The following is a 26339-nucleotide window of genomic DNA, read 5'->3' as shown; positions in this document are numbered from 1 at the left end:
ATATAATGGTAACTGAGCTTAGGATTGCATAAGATCAAAATAACTAATAAGTATTTCGCCTTAGAGCTGCGTTTTCAAACTCCAATTCAAACTTGTTTTAGTAGTTACCTTTTTATATCGCGTTTAGCGACCTCGTGTTCTGGCAACAACATCACCTTTATCATGGTCCTGGACTCTTCGTCAGGCGTTTCATCAAGCCCATACAACAACCTGTGGGAGCAAGAGAAAACATTTGTAAAGAAGTTCATGGAAGCGTCAGAGCTCGGAAAGAACAACAACGTCCAGGTGGCAGTAGTACACTTCGGCTCATCTGCGAGAATAGCTGCTCCATGCGGAAATCTTTCAACTTTCGAACAGTTCTCCGCCTTCATTGACAGTTTGCCCAAGATCAATGGCGGAAGAGCAATCAACGACGCTCTGTTGAGAGCGAGAGAGGCTTATCTGGGCTGCGAGCGGTTGAACGTAAAACCCGTCGTGATTCTTCTAACAAACGGTCAGGAAAGTGTCGAGCAAGATTTAGAAGTCAGAAAAAACACTGAAGAGATGTTGAAAAATGAAGCCCTGTTCTGGATAGGTGCAATTGGTCCTGGCGCAAACATCTCGGACATCAAGAGAATGTCTAGATACGTCATCAACAATGCGGAAAGTCTTTCTTACATCGCTGTGAACTCGTTCGTTGATCTGCAGTTGCAGCCTGAAAACATCGGCGTTCTTGCTAAGTTCTGTGTTGGTAAGTAAAAGCTTCCTTGCAAAATGTGCGAAAAGCAGCCAAAACGGTGAAACGAAACGCGCTATTCTTAGGCATGCTAAACTGTTTGTAATAGACTAGTGCGCTTTTATGTTTATTTCAGTCAACGGACAGTGGGCCTCATGGTCGCTCTGGAACGATTGTAGTTCACATTTGAAGGGAACCGTTGGAGTCGTAAGTCGGACGCGTCCGTGTCTCTCACCAACAAGGTCATCGTTTCAAGATAACTGCCCGTCCGACGGAAGAGTAGCGAATTTGGAGCTGAGAACTTGTAGTGACTCATGTAAGGCTTTTGTTTGGTTTGATGTTTATTCCGTAAACGCCGTTGCATTTTCAAATGCATCTGAATTTAAAAGAGCGTGCTTGTTCTAAGTGCGACTCTGGCTAGAACTCCGCTTATATAAGTTTTGTACTTGAACAGGTGCATATAGCGAGTGGAGTGCATGGAGCACTTGCTCTGCCAGTTGCTGGATGGAGGGCTTACGTGCAACGCAATCTCGGAGCAGAAAATGCAGCTGCTATAGCTCTTGGTGCGCTGGTGATTCCTATGAATATCAAGATTGCACCGCAAAGTCGCCGTGTGTGTGTAAGTGGTGTTAGAATGGTTCCTTAACAAACAGTGGCTTTAAGTCGACATTGGCATTTTTTTACATGCCAATGTCAGGCTGTAGCTACTGCATGTAAACATACATCAGCTGTAGGCTGACATTAGCATGCAAAAGAAGGTAAGGATCACTTCATGATGTAAGCATGCGCTGGCTTTAGTCTGAGTGTTGTTTTGAGAGCTTGTTATCTCCTTCTCGTGAGCTCTAAAGCTGCATTGTTGTGTAAAAACGCAGTGTTGGGGGCACTACTTATCCGTGCATATGCGGACGAGTACAGCCAAGAAACAAAGGAAGTTCTAGTTGAGCCTTTCTCAAGCAACACAGCGCCTCAAGGCAGCGTGGACTCATTGCAAACATGCTCAGCATTTAAACGCTAGCTCCTTTCGAATAAAGATGTCTCCGTCAAAATGAAGTTTGCGCTAAATATGCGCTCTGCATTAAAAGTCATAGGAGTTCGAGAATCCGACAACCGCTGCGTGCGTTTATGTACGCGTTGAGTGAAAATCGCATCTCTAACAGATGCGTTTTTCACTCAACGCGTGAAAAATTCACTCAATCTGTTAGAGATGCGTTTTTCCGTTAACGTGTTATTTCTGAACCGGTATTAAACTCCTTAACAAAGCTATGTAACTTTTGCTTTAGTGGAGCTGTCCCAATGGACTCCTTTCGGTGAATGCTCTGCAACATGCAACCAAAGCAATCCTGTTCGCGTTCGAACTCGAAGCTGTTGGCCTTCGTATTTGTGCCAAGGCACGCAGGTACTTGATGCTGTTCCGTGCAACCGAGAGTTTCAGTGTCCAGGTTAGTTAGCTTCATTTTCGGAACACTGCGCGCTGTTCGGAAATCGCGCTGCTTTTGCTTGCAAAGATCGTATTCTCTCCCATTTGATTTCTTTTTAACTGATATAAGGTATCAATTTGCTGCGGCCAATTTCTTGATATTTAGAGTATAGACTCGCCGAATGGGGAGCGTGGAGTGGTTGCTCAGCATCTTGTAAAACAGCGAGGTCAACACCTGTCCGCTATCGAACTCGCAGCTATTGTCTCTACTATTATTATTGGCAGCAGTGCAGCAGTGATGTTATGATTAACGTTGAGGCATGCAATGTGGAGCACTGCGTTTTAGGTAAGTCACCATCTTAACTTTGAAAATAGCAAATAGCTTTAGAAAATAGCAAGCGGCAAGTGTTCAACAAAAGAATCGTTTTCTTTTTAAGTTAAAACCGTCGCTGTCTCCTCTTATATTTTGCCGCTGCAAGCTTACCGCTATTAGCGTGTCAAGTTGAGACGCTTGATGCGCTATTAGAGGCAACGCTTTATTTTATTTTTCTTATGCTCCTTGCGAATTGCTTTCTAGTTTTGTTTTGAATGGCTTTGATGCCCTTTTTTATGTTTTATGGCAATAAAACTAACAAAAAATCAAACAAACGGCGATATAATGCTGTTTGTTTGATTTTCAAAATTATCTTGTACCAAATTGATGTTTCAGCTAGGTACGACATGGTGTTTTTAGCGATCATCACTTTTAGAGCATTCGAAACAAACTTTCTTACGGAGAGAATAAACATGGGCTTCGGTTTAATGTTTTACAGAAGCGCTGGCAAAAATCATCGCCAACTCAAGTGCCTAAAAATGCTCACCAAAACATCACTTGTTGTATCAAGATTATTTTTGTAACACTTTCTGTTTTTAGATAAGTCCTGCTTCAACTTAAACATCAGTTGGATCATGGTATTGGATTCCTCGTCTGCGGTTACGTCCAGCCTAGGAGATGTCCAGTGGCGTCAAGAAAAAGACTTTGTGAAAGAGTTTGTTGGAAACTCTGATCTGGGTAGCAATGAAAACGTCCAGGTTGCTGTAGTGAACTTTGGCGCTGCTGCTGAAGTGGCTTCTCCTTGTGGTAACCTTACCACAAGAGCGCAGTTCTTTGCTTTCATCGATAGGTTGGATAAGAAAAACGGCAAACCGGCACTAAAGAGCGCGCTCGAAAAAGCCAGAGAGGCGTACATGGGTTGCAAACGGCTGAACGTGATGCCGGTCATTATCTATCTGACAGGCGGGGCAGAGGATACGAATATCGATTTGGACGCGAGATTGCAGCTGGAGGAGCTCGTGAAAAGCGAAGCGTTGCTTTTTATCGGCGCAGTGGGTTCACGCGTAAACATCTCTGACGTAATGAGAATGTCTAGGTACGTAGTAAACGGAAGTGAGCAGTTATTCTACAGACATGCACAAAGGTTTTGGGACCTAGTGGCAATCAGACCTGATGATCCGCTACTTCTCGGGCAAGTCTGCGAAAGTAAGTATAAAAAGACAGGCCGCAAACTTCTTTGCAAGCTTCGGCTATTTATCGAAGTTTTCGTCCTGCTTCTGTGTTGGTGCAGGCTGGCGCATGCTTAAGAGCGCAGGCTGTTTCTAGGCTTCCGTTCGAAAGCTAGGCGGAAATCGGCTAGCTTGCAAGCAAATGTAATGCAGCTGCGAATCAAAGTAACCTCAGATGGTTGCTGAAAGCAAACGCTGAAGCGCGCCTATATGGAGCGTCAAAAACGAACGGAGACCGGCCTTTTTAACAAAAGTCTTCAACGCTCGCTTCTGCTTTCTGCCAAGAGCCTGTCTGCAGTCTTACGATCCCTGCTCTCAAGCGTGTGCTTTTGTTATGAACGAGCGGTGGCGATCTCGAATCTTGACGAGCTAAGGTGCTTCGATTGCGCGTTTCTGCAGCTTTCCAATCTTCCCGCGGGCTGCCGCTTTGAATCCCGCCGAGCGCTTGCAGTTATCTGTGTTTCCGAGTGCTGTTTCTACTTCGTCGCTCAACTTTGTTTTTGCGATGCCAACAAACGTCGCTGACAAATGCAAACCCTTTTTAGTCGAAGGACAATGGGCTGAGTGGTCTGCTTGGAGCCGATGTTCTGTTGTTTGCGGTGCGACTGGCACTCAGAGTCGAGAACGCATCTGTCTTAACCCCACGACTTCTGCAGTCCAGCAAGATTGCGCAACTGAAGGAAACCCCGGACTTGAACTAAGAGTTTGCAGCTACCAGTGCAGTAAGTTTCGCATTTGTGAAAAGCAGTCTTAGAATAGCAAAAAATCAATTTAGAAAACGTAAGTCGTTCAAAACAGCGTTTAGCTAGTAGGTTTGTGGAGTTAATACAATCGCTGTAACGAACGTCAATAAAACATGCGTGTGTTTGTGTTGAAGGTTCCTTTGACGATTGGAGCTCTTGGAGTTCGTGTTCCGCTAGTTGCCGACTTGAAAGCAACCCTCCCACCACATCGCGCTATAGAACATGCAACAATGTGCTGGGCCCATGCAACGGTCAATACTCAGAGATCCGCGAATGTGCCGTTAGTTTGTGCACGGGTAAGTCGAAATGCTGTTGTCAGAGGAAAGCACGTTTCCTTTGTTTTACACGCGATTGGTGTTGTAACTCAGCACCGTGTCGCCGTAACTAGTTTGACATGTTGCGTGCACTGCACTTTTATTTTCAGCTCTGAATGTGAGTCAATGGTCATCTTTTGGCGAGTGCTCAAAAACATGCAACGAAGGAAATCCGATCAAGTCGAGAACGCGAACATGCTCTCCAGCAAACCTTTGTGAAAACGTTGAAGTTGTCAACACTGTGGCCTGCAATCAGGATGCGTGTCCAGGTAAGTTGTTGCTTGTTTTAAGCAATCGCAGATTGTGATTAGGGACACTTGAAACACCGTTTTACTTTATGAAACAGATTACAGAATCGCTGAATGGGCAGCTTGGAGTGAGTGCTCGTCATCGTGCAGAATAACGTTTACGAATCCAGTGCGCTATCGAAATCGTAACTACTGTTTGCGGAACGCCTCTTCTACATACGAATGCAGCTATGAGAACATGGTTGAGTATGAGTCTTGTAACGTACAACCTTGTCTAATTCGTAAGTTCATTTGGTGTTAAATATACATGGCGTTAGTTATAAGTGTAGCGATTTCTGCGTTTAGAATTCAGTATCAAGCAAGGCTTAGTTGTATAACTTAATCGGTCATCAGTATATCTCGTGTGGTGGATATTTACGCTTAAATTCAATGCCAAGCATGCTGACGTGTATATTACGGTTGTTCACTTATAGTCCTTTCCTTATCGACATAAATCAATATTTGAAAAAAAGGTTTTGGAAACGCGCTTCTCTACAACGCTTTGAACAACGTTCCGTTCTTCATGACTTACGTAATCAATTTTTCTTCATTCTTCAACGTAGCGGTGGTAGATTATAGCTTTTCTCTCTTTTGCAGCTAATCTTATTTCCCTTTTCTTGACTCTTCATGTGAGCACGTGCTACCTTTTTCTGAGTGATTTGCTTGAACCTCATTCATAAATGCTTCTTTTCTTACCGACTCGTTTTCTCTGAAAAACACAAGTGTTAAAACTCGGAGTAAGAGCTTGAGTTTCTGCTTTCCGGTTCTAACTACCACTTGTTTTCTCTATTTCAAATATATTTATATCAGCTAGTACATGTCAACAACATCAACGAGATTTGATGATGCGGAGACGCAGATTTGTTTAGAAACCTGTAAATACTCATTCGAGTTAAAATTCTGACTGCGTCTTCTGAAGATATAAATCACTTTCTGGATGGCATCCAGTGAGCTTGTAAACCCAGTCTGTCTTTTGCACCTGTCCTTTTTTTTTTTTTTTTTATCGAAGCTTAACATCAGAGCTATTGAGGTGAGTGGCCGGTTTGCGTGAAATATGCATTTTTGACTTCGTTAATATTCATTTTCTGTCTTTATGCTGAAGGAGTAACAAACAATTCGTGTGACACAAGTTATCCTTTGTTACAACTCAACATTTGTGTGTAACAGTCAAATATAGATAGTGCAAGACTTACAGGTTGGATATAATGGTAACTGAGCTTAGGATTGCATAAGATCAAAATAACTAATAAGTATTTCGCCTTAGAGCTGCGTTTTCAAACTCCAATTCAAACTTGTTTTAGTAGTTACCTTTTTATATCGCGTTTAGCGACCTCGTGTTCTGGCAACAACATCACCTTTATCATGGTCCTGGACTCTTCGTCAGGCGTTTCATCAAGCCCATACAACAACCTGTGGGAGCAAGAGAAAACATTTGTAAAGAAGTTCATGGAAGCGTCAGAGCTCGGAAAGAACAACAACGTCCAGGTGGCAGTAGTACACTTCGGCTCATCTGCGAGAATAGCTGCTCCATGCGGAAATCTTTCAACTTTCGAACAGTTCTCCGCCTTCATTGACAGTTTGCCCAAGATCAATGGCGGAAGAGCAATCAACGACGCTCTGTTGAGAGCGAGAGAGGCTTATCTGGGCTGCGAGCGGTTGAACGTAAAACCCGTCGTGATTCTTCTAACAAACGGTCAGGAAAGTGTCGAGCAAGATTTAGAAGTCAGAAAAAACACTGAAGAGATGTTGAAAAATGAAGCCCTGTTCTGGATAGGTGCAATTGGTCCTGGCGCAAACATCTCGGACATCAAGAGAATGTCTAGATACGTCATCAACAATGCGGAAAGTCTTTCTTACATCGCTGTGAACTCGTTCGTTGATCTGCAGTTGCAGCCTGAAAACATCGGCGTTCTTGCTAAGTTCTGTGTTGGTAAGTAAAAGCTTCCTTGCAAAATGTGCGAAAAGCAGCCAAAACGGTGAAACGAAACGCGCTATTCTTAGGCATGCTAAACTGTTTGTAATAGACTAGTGCGCTTTTATGTTTATTTCAGTCAACGGACAGTGGGCCTCATGGTCGCTCTGGAACGATTGTAGTTCACATTTGAAGGGAACCGTTGGAGTCGTAAGTCGGACGCGTCCGTGTCTCTCACCAACAAGGTCATCGTTTCAAGATAACTGCCCGTCCGACGGAAGAGTAGCGAATTTGGAGCTGAGAACTTGTAGTGACTCATGTAAGGCTTTTGTTTGGTTTGATGTTTATTCCGTAAACGCCGTTGCATTTTCAAATGCATCTGAATTTAAAAGAGCGTGCTTGTTCTAAGTGCGACTCTGGCTAGAACTCCGCTTATATAAGTTTTGTACTTGAACAGGTGCATATAGCGAGTGGAGTGCATGGAGCACTTGCTCTGCCAGTTGCTGGATGGAGGGCTTACGTGCAACGCAATCTCGGAGCAGAAAATGCAGCTGCTATAGCTCTTGGTGCGCTGGTGATTCCTATGAATATCAAGATTGCACCGCAAAGTCGCCGTGTGTGTGTAAGTGGTGTTAGAATGGTTCCTTAACAAACAGTGGCTTTAAGTCGACATTGGCATTTTTTTACATGCCAATGTCAGGCTGTAGCTACTGCATGTAAACATACATCAGCTGTAGGCTGACATTAGCATGCAAAAGAAGGTAAGGATCACTTCATGATGTAAGCATGCGCTGGCTTTAGTCTGAGTGTTGTTTTGAGAGCTTGTTATCTCCTTCTCGTGAGCTCTAAAGCTGCATTGTTGTGTAAAAACGCAGTGTTGGGGGCACTACTTATCCGTGCATATGCGGACGAGTACAGCCAAGAAACAAAGGAAGTTCTAGTTGAGCCTTTCTCAAGCAACACAGCGCCTCAAGGCAGCGTGGACTCATTGCAAACATGCTCAGCATTTAAACGCTAGCTCCTTTCGAATAAAGATGTCTCCGTCAAAATGAAGTTTGCGCTAAATATGCGCTCTGCATTAAAAGTCATAGGAGTTCGAGAATCCGACAACCGCTGCGTGCGTTTATGTACGCGTTGAGTGAAAATCGCATCTCTAACAGATGCGTTTTTCACTCAACGCGTGAAAAATTCACTCAATCTGTTAGAGATGCGTTTTTCCGTTAACGTGTTATTTCTGAACCGGTATTAAACTCCTTAACAAAGCTATGTAACTTTTGCTTTAGTGGAGCTGTCCCAATGGACTCCTTTCGGTGAATGCTCTGCAACATGCAACCAAAGCAATCCTGTTCGCGTTCGAACTCGAAGCTGTTGGCCTTCGTATTTGTGCCAAGGCACGCAGGTACTTGATGCTGTTCCGTGCAACCGAGAGTTTCAGTGTCCAGGTTAGTTAGCTTCATTTTCGGAACACTGCGCGCTGTTCGGAAATCGCGCTGCTTTTGCTTGCAAAGATCGTATTCTCTCCCATTTGATTTCTTTTTAACTGATATAAGGTATCAATTTGCTGCGGCCAATTTCTTGATATTTAGAGTATAGACTCGCCGAATGGGGAGCGTGGAGTGGTTGCTCAGCATCTTGTAAAACAGCGAGGTCAACACCTGTCCGCTATCGAACTCGCAGCTATTGTCTCTACTATTATTATTGGCAGCAGTGCAGCAGTGATGTTATGATTAACGTTGAGGCATGCAATGTGGAGCACTGCGTTTTAGGTAAGTCACCATCTTAACTTTGAAAATAGCAAATAGCTTTAGAAAATAGCAAGCGGCAAGTGTTCAACAAAAGAATCGTTTTCTTTTTAAGTTAAAACCGTCGCTGTCTCCTCTTATATTTTGCCGCTGCAAGCTTACCGCTATTAGCGTGTCAAGTTGAGACGCTTGATGCGCTATTAGAGGCAACGCTTTATTTTATTTTTCTTATGCTCCTTGCGAATTGCTTTCTAGTTTTGTTTTGAATGGCTTTGATGCCCTTTTTTATGTTTTATGGCAATAAAACTAACAAAAAATCAAACAAACGGCGATATAATGCTGTTTGTTTGATTTTCAAAATTATCTTGTACCAAATTGATGTTTCAGCTAGGTACGACATGGTGTTTTTAGCGATCATCACTTTTAGAGCATTCGAAACAAACTTTCTTACGGAGAGAATAAACATGGGCTTCGGTTTAATGTTTTACAGAAGCGCTGGCAAAAATCATCGCCAACTCAAGTGCCTAAAAATGCTCACCAAAACATCACTTGTTGTATCAAGATTATTTTTGTAACACTTTCTGTTTTTAGATAAGTCCTGCTTCAACTTAAACATCAGTTGGATCATGGTATTGGATTCCTCGTCTGCGGTTACGTCCAGCCTAGGAGATGTCCAGTGGCGTCAAGAAAAAGACTTTGTGAAAGAGTTTGTTGGAAACTCTGATCTGGGTAGCAATGAAAACGTCCAGGTTGCTGTAGTGAACTTTGGCGCTGCTGCTGAAGTGGCTTCTCCTTGTGGTAACCTTACCACAAGAGCGCAGTTCTTTGCTTTCATCGATAGGTTGGATAAGAAAAACGGCAAACCGGCACTAAAGAGCGCGCTCGAAAAAGCCAGAGAGGCGTACATGGGTTGCAAACGGCTGAACGTGATGCCGGTCATTATCTATCTGACAGGCGGGGCAGAGGATACGAATATCGATTTGGACGCGAGATTGCAGCTGGAGGAGCTCGTGAAAAGCGAAGCGTTGCTTTTTATCGGCGCAGTGGGTTCACGCGTAAACATCTCTGACGTAATGAGAATGTCTAGGTACGTAGTAAACGGAAGTGAGCAGTTATTCTACAGACATGCACAAAGGTTTTGGGACCTAGTGGCAATCAGACCTGATGATCCGCTACTTCTCGGGCAAGTCTGCGAAAGTAAGTATAAAAAGACAGGCCGCAAACTTCTTTGCAAGCTTCGGCTATTTATCGAAGTTTTCGTCCTGCTTCTGTGTTGGTGCAGGCTGGCGCATGCTTAAGAGCGCAGGCTGTTTCTAGGCTTCCGTTCGAAAGCTAGGCGGAAATCGGCTAGCTTGCAAGCAAATGTAATGCAGCTGCGAATCAAAGTAACCTCAGATGGTTGCTGAAAGCAAACGCTGAAGCGCGCCTATATGGAGCGTCAAAAACGAACGGAGACCGGCCTTTTTAACAAAAGTCTTCAACGCTCGCTTCTGCTTTCTGCCAAGAGCCTGTCTGCAGTCTTACGATCCCTGCTCTCAAGCGTGTGCTTTTGTTATGAACGAGCGGTGGCGATCTCGAATCTTGACGAGCTAAGGTGCTTCGATTGCGCGTTTCTGCAGCTTTCCAATCTTCCCGCGGGCTGCCGCTTTGAATCCCGCCGAGCGCTTGCAGTTATCTGTGTTTCCGAGTGCTGTTTCTACTTCGTCGCTCAACTTTGTTTTTGCGATGCCAACAAACGTCGCTGACAAATGCAAACCCTTTTTAGTCGAAGGACAATGGGCTGAGTGGTCTGCTTGGAGCCGATGTTCTGTTGTTTGCGGTGCGACTGGCACTCAGAGTCGAGAACGCATCTGTCTTAACCCCACGACTTCTGCAGTCCAGCAAGATTGCGCAACTGAAGGAAACCCCGGACTTGAACTAAGAGTTTGCAGCTACCAGTGCAGTAAGTTTCGCATTTGTGAAAAGCAGTCTTAGAATAGCAAAAAATCAATTTAGAAAACGTAAGTCGTTCAAAACAGCGTTTAGCTAGTAGGTTTGTGGAGTTAATACAATCGCTGTAACGAACGTCAATAAAACATGCGTGTGTTTGTGTTGAAGGTTCCTTTGACGATTGGAGCTCTTGGAGTTCGTGTTCCGCTAGTTGCCGACTTGAAAGCAACCCTCCCACCACATCGCGCTATAGAACATGCAACAATGTGCTGGGCCCATGCAACGGTCAATACTCAGAGATCCGCGAATGTGCCGTTAGTTTGTGCACGGGTAAGTCGAAATGCTGTTGTCAGAGGAAAGCACGTTTCCTTTGTTTTACACGCGATTGGTGTTGTAACTCAGCACCGTGTCGCCGTAACTAGTTTGACATGTTGCGTGCACTGCACTTTTATTTTCAGCTCTGAATGTGAGTCAATGGTCATCTTTTGGCGAGTGCTCAAAAACATGCAACGAAGGAAATCCGATCAAGTCGAGAACGCGAACATGCTCTCCAGCAAACCTTTGTGAAAACGTTGAAGTTGTCAACACTGTGGCCTGCAATCAGGATGCGTGTCCAGGTAAGTTGTTGCTTGTTTTAAGCAATCGCAGATTGTGATTAGGGACACTTGAAACACCGTTTTACTTTATGAAACAGATTACAGAATCGCTGAATGGGCAGCTTGGAGTGAGTGCTCGTCATCGTGCAGAATAACGTTTACGAATCCAGTGCGCTATCGAAATCGTAACTACTGTTTGCGGAACGCCTCTTCTACATACGAATGCAGCTATGAGAACATGGTTGAGTATGAGTCTTGTAACGTACAACCTTGTCTAATTCGTAAGTTCATTTGGTGTTAAATATACATGGCGTTAGTTATAAGTGTAGCGATTTCTGCGTTTAGAATTCAGTATCAAGCAAGGCTTAGTTGTATAACTTAATCGGTCATCAGTATATCTCGTGTGGTGGATATTTACGCTTAAATTCAATGCCAAGCATGCTGACGTGTATATTACGGTTGTTCACTTATAGTCCTTTCCTTATCGACATAAATCAATATTTGAAAAAAAGGTTTTGGAAACGCGCTTCTCTACAACGCTTTGAACAACGTTCCGTTCTTCATGACTTACGTAATCAATTTTTCTTCATTCTTCAACGTAGCGGTGGTAGATTATAGCTTTTCTCTCTTTTGCAGCTAATCTTATTTCCCTTTTCTTGACTCTTCATGTGAGCACGTGCTACCTTTTTCTGAGTGATTTGCTTGAACCTCATTCATAAATGCTTCTTTTCTTACCGACTCGTTTTCTCTGAAAAACACAAGTGTTAAAACTCGGAGTAAGAGCTTGAGTTTCTGCTTTCCGGTTCTAACTACCACTTGTTTTCTCTATTTCAAATATATTTATATCAGCTAGTACATGTCAACAACATCAACGAGATTTGATGATGCGGAGACGCAGATTTGTTTAGAAACCTGTAAATACTCATTCGAGTTAAAATTCTGACTGCGTCTTCTGAAGATATAAATCACTTTCTGGATGGCATCCAGTGAGCTTGTAAACCCAGTCTGTCTTTTGCACCTGTCCTTTTTTTTTTTTTTTTTATCGAAGCTTAACATCAGAGCTATTGAGGTGAGTGGCCGGTTTGCGTGAAATATGCATTTTTGACTTCGTTAATATTCATTTTCTGTCTTTATGCTGAAGGAGTAACAAACAATTCGTGTGACACAAGTTATCCTTTGTTACAACTCAACATTTGTGTGTAACAGTCAAATATAGATAGTGCAAGACTTACAGGTTGGATATAATGGTAACTGAGCTTAGGATTGCATAAGATCAAAATAACTAATAAGTATTTCGCCTTAGAGCTGCGTTTTCAAACTCCAATTCAAACTTGTTTTAGTAGTTACCTTTTTATATCGCGTTTAGCGACCTCGTGTTCTGGCAACAACATCACCTTTATCATGGTCCTGGACTCTTCGTCAGGCGTTTCATCAAGCCCATACAACAACCTGTGGGAGCAAGAGAAAACATTTGTAAAGAAGTTCATGGAAGCGTCAGAGCTCGGAAAGAACAACAACGTCCAGGTGGCAGTAGTACACTTCGGCTCATCTGCGAGAATAGCTGCTCCATGCGGAAATCTTTCAACTTTCGAACAGTTCTCCGCCTTCATTGACAGTTTGCCCAAGATCAATGGCGGAAGAGCAATCAACGACGCTCTGTTGAGAGCGAGAGAGGCTTATCTGGGCTGCGAGCGGTTGAACGTAAAACCCGTCGTGATTCTTCTAACAAACGGTCAGGAAAGTGTCGAGCAAGATTTAGAAGTCAGAAAAAACACTGAAGAGATGTTGAAAAATGAAGCCCTGTTCTGGATAGGTGCAATTGGTCCTGGCGCAAACATCTCGGACATCAAGAGAATGTCTAGATACGTCATCAACAATGCGGAAAGTCTTTCTTACATCGCTGTGAACTCGTTCGTTGATCTGCAGTTGCAGCCTGAAAACATCGGCGTTCTTGCTAAGTTCTGTGTTGGTAAGTAAAAGCTTCCTTGCAAAATGTGCGAAAAGCAGCCAAAACGGTGAAACGAAACGCGCTATTCTTAGGCATGCTAAACTGTTTGTAATAGACTAGTGCGCTTTTATGTTTATTTCAGTCAACGGACAGTGGGCCTCATGGTCGCTCTGGAACGATTGTAGTTCACATTTGAAGGGAACCGTTGGAGTCGTAAGTCGGACGCGTCCGTGTCTCTCACCAACAAGGTCATCGTTTCAAGATAACTGCCCGTCCGACGGAAGAGTAGCGAATTTGGAGCTGAGAACTTGTAGTGACTCATGTAAGGCTTTTGTTTGGTTTGATGTTTATTCCGTAAACGCCGTTGCATTTTCAAATGCATCTGAATTTAAAAGAGCGTGCTTGTTCTAAGTGCGACTCTGGCTAGAACTCCGCTTATATAAGTTTTGTACTTGAACAGGTGCATATAGCGAGTGGAGTGCATGGAGCACTTGCTCTGCCAGTTGCTGGATGGAGGGCTTACGTGCAACGCAATCTCGGAGCAGAAAATGCAGCTGCTATAGCTCTTGGTGCGCTGGTGATTCCTATGAATATCAAGATTGCACCGCAAAGTCGCCGTGTGTGTGTAAGTGGTGTTAGAATGGTTCCTTAACAAACAGTGGCTTTAAGTCGACATTGGCATTTTTTGACATGCCAATGTCAGGCTGTAGCTACTGCTTATAAACATGCATCACCTGTAGGTATTCATAAGTATTTTGAAGAATATTCTGTTTCTTCCTTTAATATAGGTTTTCGCTTTTCGGTCTTACATTTAGTTGAGTTAATGGTGTTTTATTTTCTTCGTGAGCTTTGTACAGTTTTTCTCTGTTGTTTTTTTCACGGTTTTTTTTAATTTCTGTTTTGAAACTAGTTCATTTGGTTGTGCTTTTACATAATCATTTATTATTTTTCTTAAGTACTCCTAACTCTTTTTTAATGGCGTTGTTTACGATGTTAATACAATTTTTTGGTGATCTTAAGAATTGTATTGCTCAGTATGTCTTTTACCTATTATTTTAATGTGTTTAGTTAAGTCATTAGTAGTATATTGATTTTCATAAATTTGCTTTTCGTTATTTTCTCATATCTTTGTTATTGTTTTTGTTCTGTAATTGTCTCTTTCACATTTTTCGTTAGTTTAAAAGTGTCACTAGATATTTATAATTAGCTGTTTTTATTTTATATATTTTTATCATCATCTTTTCGGTATATAATCCCGTCCTAACTCTTTTGGTAATTTTTAATTATGAAAAGTTCACTACTTCAAGTGTGTTTTGAAGGCATTAATGTTTGGAATTTATATTAATGTTTTTAATTTGCATTTTTTGTGAGCTTTTTATTTTTAATTTAGTAAGTCGCTTTTTATTTGAACGTAAATCAATTCATTCAATCTGGCAAAATGAATTATGGTCATGATATCAAGGGGTATAATATGATCTCAATAGATATTATTATTTCTATATCACTATTGGAATTAATTGGCCGAATCAACTTTTGATTGATACTCACTTTTAAAATTAAATAAACTTTTTACCTTACTTTGAAAAATTTATAAAAGCAAATCATCTTACCTGCAGTACATACCCTTTTTTGTTCAGGCTACTAAACACGTCACTTTGCAATTCGATTTATGCAAAACATAACTTGTTGCCCCCATTGATTCTAAATTTTGCCACTGCACCTGGATCCTTTTTAAAAAAAAATGTCTTTCAGAGCAAGGTTTCATCATTTAATGACCCAATCAAAGCAACATACAAATACAGATTAAAACAGAACGTAGAGAAACCAGTATACGTAGAATACAATTGTCAATTAAACAAAAACCTGATAAGCTTAGCCAGTGATTTTAGTACACAAATATTACGAGAATAAATATGAATATAACTAATTATCCCCCAAACTGTTTTTCAAAGCATTAACTTAGGTCTAATATCTTTATACTCTTTTTCTGTGTCAAAAGAAATCGATCTCTTGTGGTGGATTTAATTTGAGTGTTATTCCGTTGTGAGGAAACCAATGATAGCCGCTTCCATTTCAATATAGTATCACCCATGCAAAGTTGTTAGTTTCAGTAAAATTATTCACCTCATGCCATCATATATGCATGCAATATAATTCAGAAGAATATTGGATAGCGCCAATTCTTCATTTATTCATGTGATATAATTCTGATGAATGTGGAGTAGCGCCAAGTCTTCATGGTTTATAAATAATATATGGAATCTTTTCCCAGATTATCGAAGTTATCCTGATTATAAAACTGGTTGGAAAACCAAATTTTACTTCACGTGGTGTTAAGAGCCACATGATAACTGACCTTCTACCAACAGTTGAAAATCTGGAAGTATAATGTTAGTTAGCAAAGCAACGATTGTTCGGCTATTCCATCTTACGTTGGTGATATTAGACAATGTTTTAAAGTTTATTCTAAAAAGGAATCTTGTTTTTCTTAAACTTTCTGTAACAATTTTTAAAGTTATGAAGAAAAGCCATAACATTTATTACCTCTTAAAATGAAGCTCCAGTTTTTGTTTTTTAGAGTTTTCATAAAATCTTCTTTTTGCTTTTCTCCTGCTGCAACACTTTGAGTTCGAGTTTGAAGGGAAATTCCACTTTTTGCAAGAGGATTGGAGATTGAGTGGTTTTTCTTGCACTCAGTTTAGTTGTCGTCACCAAATTTATTACGTTGATCACCAAGTTTATTAAATCAGTTTTTTGTCTTTTAGATGTTGTTGGAGCTATTACATCTTTAGAACCACACCAGAATCTCCTTTTTTCTTTAGAACAAATATTTTCTTCATCTTCACAACTTGATTCATCAAAGTTATCTTCAATGACTTTTTGCTTAAAGTTTATATGAACTCCTTGTGTATCTAATTATGGTGCAGGGTGCAGTATCTAGGTCTACTATTTATTGACATCTAAAGAATACTAAAGTCTCTATCTTTCTGATACAACCACAAACACATTCTTTATATGTTATATTAAAGAAGTTGTTAAAGTCTATCCCCTAGGTTTTCTGCTGTCTTTTTCATACCTTTAAAGTACATTTTCAATTTTCTTTACACTGAAGATTTGCAATGTTGAATTGGAAGAATAGTTTTTATTGGATTTTGACTTTACCACAATCACAACTCCCTCCTTTCAAATTTAAACAAGTTTGATTCCCTGTATTTTTTATTCAACTCTGAGGGAAGTCTTCCTTTAGACATCTTCACTTTTGTCTTATGAAACTTTAATTTTGTAGTATATTTTAATTAGCAACAAATTTCATGAGTTTATCAAAAGAAATATAAAGTGTCAAAAGGTTGGTAATAATAACAAATAAATTTTAATATATGAAACTTAATATAAGATTTTGTAATAAGGATTTATGTAATTAGCAAAACCAAATCAACAATAAATAAGAGTTTATCATAATTATTTTAGACGAAGCGTTATTATTTCCTCATTTTACTTTTATTTTTTTCATTTTTTTAATTTAATCTTTCTATTTGCAAAGATTAGCAGAATATTTTCATTGAGCTTTTGAGGGTGTTTAAGTTAAATTTAATTTTACAGTGCAAGTTTCTCAATGGTCTCCTTTTGGTGAATGCTCTAGAACATGCAATCAAGATAATCCTGTTCGCACTCGTAATCGAATTTGCAATCCTTCATATTTATGTCAAGATATCAAGATTTATGATACTATACCTTGCAATCGTCAATTTGCATGTCCAGGTTTATAGGTTTTTCAATTTTTAAACAAATAATACGCAATTTATATGCCCACATATATTATTCAATACCTAGTGCCTATCTTTAAAATTTTTCTTCTGTTTTCAAAGATTGATTTGTATTTTCATAAATTAAATTCGTAGATCTAAACTCTTTCTTATTGTATTTAAAAAGATATATATATTTTACATATTTTAATGAAGAATTTCCTTTTAGACTATAGGCAAGCTGAATGGGTTAGCTGGAGTGATTGTTCAGCATCATGCAGAGCATCAGTTACGAATCCAGTTCGTTATAGAACCCGTGATTATTGTCTTAATAAGTTTTCATCTTTATATCAATGTAGATACGAAGATATGATCAATTTTGAGATTTGTAACACAGAACCTTGCGCAATAGGTTTTCAGAATATACTTACAGTTTTATTCATGTTGTTTAAATGTTTGTAAAAAAACTATTAACAATATTCTGATTGAGCTTTGTCCTTCATCTTTTAATGCGTTTGCTCTGTTTTTAAAAATTATAGATCAGAAGAAAAGCTTAAAGTATAGAGAGTTGTTATTAAATATTACTGTTTTTTCTTTTAGTAAAAGCTTGCTCTAGCTTAAACATCAGCTTTATTATGGTTCTGGATTCTTCATCTGAAGTTGCTTCATCTCCACTTGACAATCAGTGGAAAAATGAAAAAGATGCTGTAAAAAGATACATTGCTAACACAGAGTTTGGCCTAAATGTTAATGTTGAAATAGCTGTTGTAAATTTTGGTGATTCTGCTGAACTAGCTTCTGTTTGCGGTCAACTTACCACTGTTACACAATTAATTGAATTTCTTAACAGTTTGCCCCCCAAAAAAGGGAAAACAGCAATTAACAATGCTCTAATTAAGGCCCAACAAGCCTACAAAGGTTGTCAGAGACTAAACACCCTTCCAGTAATAATGTTATTTACAAGTGGTCAAGAAGATGTTGAACAGGATTTAAATTATAGACTTCAAACTGAAGAGCTTGTTAAAAGTGAAGCTTTGCTGTATATTAGCGCAGTGGGTTCTCAAATTAATTTAACTGATATTCAAAGAATGTCAAAGTTTGTACTTAACAACTCAGAAGTATTTTCATATCAGATTGCTAATAGTTTTGCAGAATTAACACCGCCAATTTCTGAAAATATATTTTCTTCTTCGAAAATTTGTGATGGTAAGCTGAAGTTTTATGAATATTTTTATACATTTAGAATACATTTAAAATTCTTTTAATTGGAAAAGACATTTTGTATCAATTAAAATGATAAAAAATCCTGCATTAAAGATTAAGCTAATTTCAATGCATGCTCTCTTCCTCATGTTTAAATTTGGATTTGACTGGACTCTGTGATAACAAAATAAAACAAAAAAACAAAAAAAACAAAACAAAACAAAAAAAACCTCATTAAACTTTTATGCGCCTTTAAATACATCACCTCTCATAACAAAATGTATAAAATATTCCAAATGTTTATTACTTCTACTTTAACCTTCTGCTTTAAGAACTTTCTTTCAACAAAACATTTCTTTGGTATTTAAAAGCTGTTTAAGTTTGATTGAGTTGATTAAATTTAACAAATAAATTATCCTCTCTAAATTTATTTTTTAAGAAGTTATTCTCATTAAAAATCTCCTTCAATTTGAAATTTAGTTAAATAGTTTGCAAAATATATTTTGAAAGGCTTTCAGACTAATTTTTTTTTTATGAATTAGTTCATACAAAGGTGCTATATAAAAGCAGCACAATTTTATAATATGAAACTTATTTATTTGCTCTTAAATGTCTGAATGGATTTTTTTATTAGAAATAAACACAATATAGGTTTAATACAGTTTTTGTTTTTGGAAGTGTAGAGGTATAACTGAGTGATTTAGAAAAGTTAAAGTTTTAATAGAATAGAAAAATAATGAGGTTATTAATTTTTTTTTTTAGTAAGAGGAAAGTGGTCTAATTGGGGGGCATGGAGCAATTGCTCTGTTTTTTGTGGTGCCTCTGGGTTTCAGATGCGCAATAGAACTTGTTTTAATTCATTTACCTCATTTATCCAAGAAGACTGTGCCACCACAAATGAAAATTCAAAATTTGAAATCAAGATTTGCAACTATGAATGCAGTAAATTGAAAGATTTAAATTAATTGATAAATTTATTTGTTATTGTTTTTATAGAATCTTAATTTTGTTATCAATAAAATTAAAACACAACCTTTAGGTACATTTGGAACATGGAGCAGTTGGAGTATGTGTTCTGCTTCTTGTTGGCTTGAAAAAAATCCACCCATCCAATTTCGTTTTAGAACATGTAACAATGTATTAGGCCCTTGTAACGGTCTTACTTCCGAAACACAGGAGTGCAACACTAATACAGTTTGTGAAGGTATTTTGAAGTTACTCTGCTACTGTATATTATTTTAAGATTGTTTAAATTATATTTGATTTATTTAATATTAATGTAATTATTTAATATAAATAATCTCATTAGTTCTCATTTATACCTGATTCTTGTTTAGCAATTAAACTGTTTTTCTAAGCTTTCCTACTTTACATAATACTTTTCTATTTATTCCATCTATTTTGAAATTAAAATGAAATGCTCGCAAATCAGGGCTCATGATCATCACATGAATTAGCATCACTCTCATATAAAGTAATCTGAACAAAGATAACCTAAAATCAAAATATATATATAAAATATCTTTTTATCAGATGGTTTTTGATTGCTAATTTCAAGTTAATCTTGGCATAACTTCTGAACTCACTCTGTTCTACTTCTTATCCTTAATTCAGCTATTTCGCTCATCTGTTCATCTATGTTAGTTCAGCATCCACTTACTTATGTTAATTGACAGCGATATCTTATACCTCTGATGTATTGCTTTCTATACCAGTATTTTTTATGAACTATTGTTTTTTACTGCGAAAATGTGTTTCTTTACTAATATTAATGCAGTTTTTTACTATGTTATTGCATTTTTTTAACTATGCTTAATCAGAAATACTATCTTAATATTTTGGGTTAAAGTTCATCTGATGTTAACTCTTTTACAGAGGATTTAGAACCACCGCAGCTTTTCTTTGTTTATGCACCATTAATTACCAATACAAAAGCTATAGTCAAATGGTCTTACAACGAAGTTGCTAAGTCAGTTTGTAAACTACAGAGCCCTTCCAATACTTCGGAAGTGTTTTGCGATTCCAATGAATGGAATGCCACTAACCTTCAAGAGGGTCAATATGTTTTGTGGATCTTCGGAACAGATAGTGCCAACAACTCCGCTCTCTGTGGTACACATTCCTGGTTGGTTGGTAGGTTTGTTTCAATATTCTTTAGCTAACAGTTAAACTATTGATAACTTGCCATTTCAATTAAAAGACTTTCGATATAAAGCCATTTCGATTAAAAACGTTTAAGCTGAAGAGAAAGGTTTCATTTTAAACATCAACACTATTTTATTCAAGTCAAGAGAACTATTGATTTTTTAGACACAACGCCCCCAAGGATATCAGCAGTTGATAGTTTTCAGCTGTCCAATCGTAGACAGGAGGTAATTAAGTTTCTTTGTGATACTCCTTGCGTAGTCTTCTGCAAACTCCAGGAAGACCGGGAAACTGTCCGTCCAGTTGAAAATTGCACCGACAGTCTAAGGTAACATTTATAGATTAAATATCCAGTACCAAACAAGAAAGTTAGCTGCGAATATTTAAAACCGAAAATTAAAACTTCAATTTAAAAGTTCTAAGTTAACGGCAGAAAAACTCAGAAAAACATTTAAGGAAATGTTTTCAATCAAACATAAGAGCTAATTCACCAAGTACTAAATACTTTGAGATACAAGTTAAATAATCTTGACAAGCACTCAAATTAGTTTCGCATTTATTATTGTTTTCTTAATAACCAATCAAGAGGGCATGTCATTGTTACTCTGATTGATTTCAGTTCTATAGACCCCTAAAAGAAACTTGAAAACAGTTTTGGATCTGCAAACTGATGGAGGCTTTTACAATTGAACTTTTAGGTTTTCGTTGAACCGATTATAGTTAGTGTGAAATACATGTGAAAATATGTAAATTAAAGTAGTTTGTAAATTATTTTCAGTAATTAGAAGGTCCAAAATTAAACTCGCACCAGTTTAACACAAACTGCTTTTTTTTTGTTAGCAATGGTATATTTCTCTATGATATCAGCAAAATTTATGCTTTAAAAAGCGGAAAAAACTATATATTGGAAGTGATTGCAACAGATATGGTAGGAAACAGTGCTGATTCGTGGAAATTTTCATGGCTAACAGGTAATAATATATTTTTTTAATCTTAGCTTTATTACTTTCAAAAGGAAATTCCTTGGAAATCCCATGAGGATCACTTTTCGGAACCCAAAGATCACCCATTCAAGATTCTCTATTGGGTCCCAGTTTACATTATTGAGCACATTTACTTACTTTATTTGATTTTTTAATATTGAAGATTAAAAAACCTACTTTCCATTTCACTAGAGATAAGTTTGATTAAAAAAAGTCAACCCTCATATCATCACTTATTTTCCTAAAATAATATGTGCTATTACAGCAAATCATAGTGAGTTAACAGCGTCAATAATGCTTATCTGGTATTTTAGTAATACAGTAAACAAGTTAATTTCAAACAGCTTTATAAAAATGAGTGATTAATTTTAAATCCATAATTAAATAAAAAACAAGATATACAAAATTCCCACGCTAAGAAAAAATTAAAATTTAAAAGTCGAGATCGCGAAAAAATCAGCAACACCTACAGGGTATGCAACCAATATGCTCTTCATGCAAACAAAAATTTGCAGCAGAACTTTGTAGACAAAACTAAAGGCTGTAAAATCAGAAGCCAAGTATGTCACACAAACTAATATCACAAGACCGTAAGGACCAGGAAACATCCTATGCAATTAACCTTAACCAAAACATCATTACCATACAATAATATAATTTAAAAAGTGTCTTAACACAGTTTACTGATCAACTGTAGCAAATTCAGGCAGTGGCAGGGAACGTTTTTGTTGCAGACGCTGCAGTTGCAGAGTTTTTTCTATTGTTGTTGCCCCTGTCTTGTGCATTTTCGAACTAACTATAAAGTTCTGACTCAAATGCATCAAATGTAAAATATTTTGTTACCAAATCTAGCTTCTCTGTAGCTGAATATTGTCACGCAATATTAATATGATCTAAATGTTTAATTGATTCTATATTACATATTGACTAACTACTCTGGTACAGTAAGTCAAATGTAAGTTACGCACCAAATAGGATCTCATATAATATGTACTTACTGTACCAGAGCAGTTAGTAGATATGATATATTTACTAACTGCTCTGGTACAGTAAGTCAAATATAAGTTACGCACCAAATAGGTTCTCATATAATGTATACAAATCCTTGAAACCACGTTTCCGTTTTGCAGACATTCCAATAAGGTTACAGTTTCTTACCAAGTTTGGATCAAACGATGGTTGTTTGCGTTTGACAAAATCTAAATGATCGTTACTTCTATTGTCATGAAACAGATGCTTTTAAAAGGAATTTGAAAAAAAAAAGATCAGACTAAATAACTTTACTCATCTCTGTTGAATTTATCCTTCAGCATTTCTTCAGCTTTGTCAGCATCATCACACTTTGTTAAAGTTAGAGCTAAGCCTACAGGCAAAATATCGATAGCAAATCCACTATCAATTGCATCATGTTCTCTTTGAATACAATGAAACAGTGTAGTGCATATTTTCTGGATCTATTTTTATCCTGTTAATAGTTTCGTTAATAAACCAACTATAGCACTGTTGGTGGACCCGTTTTGCGTTAAGCACTAAGGTATATATTGCAAAAGCTCAATTTAAGTCAATCGGCATTCACGAAAAGGCTAACAAAGCGTAAGAGTGAGTAGCATAACACCAAAAGATTAAATACTGACACACCTTCAACAATTAAAGTGCAGAACTCTTAGCTCAAAAGTTAACTGAATTATGTCCAGTGCTCTGATCTACACAAATACTGACACCATCAAAACTGCTATTGTGTTTTGGTATTTTATCTGCAATAAAGATTTTAACTTTGTGCTATATAATTTTTATTTAGGCAATTGATAAATGTTATATAAATTTAATTGTACCAGTTTTAAGTTGCTCTAACAGTCGTGTTATTAAAAACTTGAAGCAAATATAATGAAAATCATGTTAAAGCATCCGAATTAAGTATATTGCTAATGGCACATGTGGGAATAAGTTTTAATCATACCAAAACTCAGTCACTCACTTCCATTATTTAAGTTCAATATGAAAATATTGTCATTCATAAAAAGCTATATTTTTAAGCTTTATCTTTAAATAAACGTAAATGTTAATTGCTGTGGCTTTGATCGTTCACCACCAGAATTAGCAGTCCATGAAAAAAGTTTAAAAAAAAAACCCTACATGGTAAATGAACTTGATTTCAATATATTGCTAGTTTGGACTGCGTCATGCTTGTCTAAAACATCATTACAATTTGATGTTAGATTTACAGTTAATGATTAAAAAACAACAATAAATAGTTAAAGCAAAGAAGTACATATTTGACACGTCTCAATATTCTGCATAAAACATTATCAATTTATTGTCAGTAGGATAGAATATTTTTTATACATGTAAACACTTCACACCTCAACTAAAATTACACATTTCAACTGAGTTATTTTGTTTTGTAGTTAATTTTTGTTTTATTTGCTTTCTGTTACTATTTGTTTAAAAATAAAAATTTTTTTAGATAAGAAAAGCTGCGTAGTTAAGCAGCAAAGTTCAAATCACGCACAAAAAAGTAAAACGCCCAGAAACTACATAAGTAGCCTAGTCTACAGATAACATGTGCTGCACTATAGAATAGTATTATGCCCATTTCTTGAGTTCAATGGCATGTTTAGGTCATCTATCTGTATAAACCTATTCACTCATTGATAAAGTAGTGTATGAACTCTTACTATTAACCCTTTTTTTTTAACATAATAATTTATTCTATTGGTTTGTGTACATAAAAATATTGTTTGATATGTTTGATTATGTGAACATTAAGTAATAATTTGAGTGTATGATTATAGCATAAATTATCCATTCTATGAAGAATTTATGCTCTAATCATACTATCAAAAGACTCTTTAGCAGGAAGAGATGGTGGTTGCGGCATTGACAGTTGTTGCTCTTTACATTCACTTTTGATTTTCTATGAATAGAGAAAATAAGATATAGTTTATCTCCACACTGCATTAATATTTTATTGGTAGCTTGATAGGTCTGAAAATAAATAAATTTTTAATTTTTACTCTTTGATAACTTCAGCCAGAAATATAAGCAATGGCTTTGATTTAAATGCACATAATAAGGACTACTTTCAGATGAGAAACTTCAAATTTTTAAAGCAATTACATTAAATGTTTCCAATATTAAACATATTTACATATAAGTTAGACTACTGCTTAAAAAAATTAACATCAAACTTTGACTTTGATGACCTTCACTATGTTCTGAAATTTCAGTCTCCCCACTTATGTTAATCTTCTTTCCTTTCATTGTGTTTTACTAGCAATTAACCTGTAGATGTCAGCTTCATACTCGGCTAGTCGTTTCAATGGCAAAATACATTTTTCCTCCTAGGATCATAGTCCACTATTGCATCATGGTGCTGCAGGATAATTTCACTCTTTTCTTAAATGCCTTCACATATTATCTAACTATGCTAAGTTTATTTCATCAATAATTATCTTTAGAGAAGCACAAAAACAATTTATGCTTTACCTTATCCAACCACCTTCTAATAAAACTATTTGCCGTTTTGGCATTCAATGCAGATTGGTTTTAAAAATTGAAACAATTAGTTTATGATTTAATATCCAAAACAATTAGCCAAGCAATCATTTACAACTTAATGCAATTGGGGCATTACAACATAAACATGGTGCACGGGGGCAATGCACAAGCGTTTTTAGTTTGCCTAAGGTTTCATATTTAAATATGAAGTAGGTTTCATAATAAATAATGAATAGTTATCAAGGGCATCCTTTACCAAATGTATTGAGGAATGCACATTATGCAAAAGTTGATCTTTACTATAAATTTCTTCAGCCATAAAAACAAAGTATTTAAACAATCAACCAGCATAGTCAGCATAATACTGCATTTAATAGATCTAAAAAATTTGCATAAACTTTAGCTGAAAATAACTGTTTTAACACAACTTGGCCTGTATGTAAATAAAAATGTCTGAGTTTTACAGTATTTCATTTTTAAAATCTTTTAATGAACGAGGTTTACGACAAAACTCTCCTGAAATTAAAACCTGGATGGCAACCAAAAGTTCATTATTTGTAGTTACAACCACTTGTGATTACGAACATAGTGTTGGTCCATATAGCCACAAATTAGTTAAGGGCCTAACCACACCTAGTAAAACTAAGTGCATGTAGTCTTACGTTAACCCGCTGAAGAGACCAAAATTTAATTTTGTTAACGGAGAAATACCAACATAACAATCTTCATTGTTTCTATTTGGATAATGCGTTTTATGCGATATTATAATTAAAGACCTAATGTGCTAGTTTATTACGTACACTCTCATCACTACTTATTTTGATTGTATTGTCAATATTTTGCATATGATCTTCATAATCTTCAGTATTGCGAGTAACCCATTGACTGCGCTCAAAAAATTAAGGTCCAACTAGATAATTACAGTGTTATAATCAGGCAAGTTTTCAACATCGAATGACGTACTGCATATTTAACACGTCACAATTAAAACTAGCACAACTTTTAGCGACAACATAATTTATTATCACATAATCTATCTTATAATCTTATCACATGCATGCACTTGAGAATGTTAAAAACATGTATTTACATTGCTTTACATGAGTATAAAACAAAAAAAAATATCATTGATATATTATGTGACAACAAATACAGTGTCAAGTTTTCACCAATCTTATCCATCACACAGGTTAATTATCTATTAATTTTTGTGATAAATGTATTGGTTGATAAGAAAATAGTTTTAAAGTATAGTACATGTCATCCATAAATGAATTGTTAAAAATCTTTTCACTTTCCCTACTTGTTGTTTGACAAAACAAAATGGTCAGCTTAGTTTTTGCTTTCATGTTCAATACTTTGGTTTCATATCATAGACTAAAAGTTAAAGTTTCTATTTATCAATATTTTAAATTCATGCAAACGTTTACAGTAACTTCAGAAATATATTTGGTATTGCAATAGTAAACATACACACCGATGTTAGAAAAATCATAACTTGGATATAAAAAAAACTTAACAATTATTAGATTGATAAAATTTAAAAAAATATCAAAATATTATTGACAATTTTACACTGTCACATAAAACAAATTAAAAAAATGTTTCCAGCTTTAAAAAAA

At 36.9% G+C, this 26339-nt stretch overlaps 1 protein-coding gene across 1 annotated transcript in view; it reads left to right on the top strand.

Annotated features, from left to right (window-relative positions):
• The window catches only part of LOC145202262 (uncharacterized), a 160941-nt gene that overhangs the window by 69090 nt on the left and 65512 nt on the right, over positions 1-26339 (top strand). The window contains exons 70-100 of the mRNA XM_090090161.1: positions 128-730; positions 852-1031; positions 1170-1334; positions 1996-2154; positions 2299-2478; positions 3046-3651; positions 4220-4396; positions 4552-4713; positions 4842-5000; positions 5078-5260; positions 6346-6948; positions 7070-7249; positions 7388-7552; positions 8214-8372; positions 8517-8696; positions 9264-9869; positions 10438-10614; positions 10770-10931; positions 11060-11218; positions 11296-11478; positions 12564-13166; positions 13288-13467; positions 13606-13770; positions 16746-16904; positions 17118-17300; positions 17489-18094; positions 18854-19033; positions 19131-19295; positions 19967-20224; positions 20402-20564; positions 21077-21207. Coding sequence (XP_089946287.1) covers positions 128-730; positions 852-1031; positions 1170-1334; positions 1996-2154; positions 2299-2478; positions 3046-3651; positions 4220-4396; positions 4552-4713; positions 4842-5000; positions 5078-5260; positions 6346-6948; positions 7070-7249; positions 7388-7552; positions 8214-8372; positions 8517-8696; positions 9264-9869; positions 10438-10614; positions 10770-10931; positions 11060-11218; positions 11296-11478; positions 12564-13166; positions 13288-13467; positions 13606-13770; positions 16746-16904; positions 17118-17300; positions 17489-18094; positions 18854-19033; positions 19131-19295; positions 19967-20224; positions 20402-20564; positions 21077-21207 — 7941 coding nt within the window. The remainder of the gene's footprint in view (positions 1-127; positions 731-851; positions 1032-1169; positions 1335-1995; positions 2155-2298; positions 2479-3045; positions 3652-4219; positions 4397-4551; positions 4714-4841; positions 5001-5077; positions 5261-6345; positions 6949-7069; positions 7250-7387; positions 7553-8213; positions 8373-8516; positions 8697-9263; positions 9870-10437; positions 10615-10769; positions 10932-11059; positions 11219-11295; positions 11479-12563; positions 13167-13287; positions 13468-13605; positions 13771-16745; positions 16905-17117; positions 17301-17488; positions 18095-18853; positions 19034-19130; positions 19296-19966; positions 20225-20401; positions 20565-21076; positions 21208-26339) is intronic.

The sequence above is a fragment of the Hydra viridissima genome, unplaced genomic scaffold (genome assembly GCF_058129835.1).
Source record: "Hydra viridissima isolate aposymbiotic clone 2 unplaced genomic scaffold, HvirCarnegie_v1 scaffold_6, whole genome shotgun sequence".
Taxonomy (NCBI): Eukaryota; Metazoa; Cnidaria; class Hydrozoa; order Anthoathecata; family Hydridae; genus Hydra; species Hydra viridissima.
The sequence above is the reverse complement of the archived record's forward strand: the minus strand, read 5'-3'. Positions and strand labels throughout refer to the sequence as shown.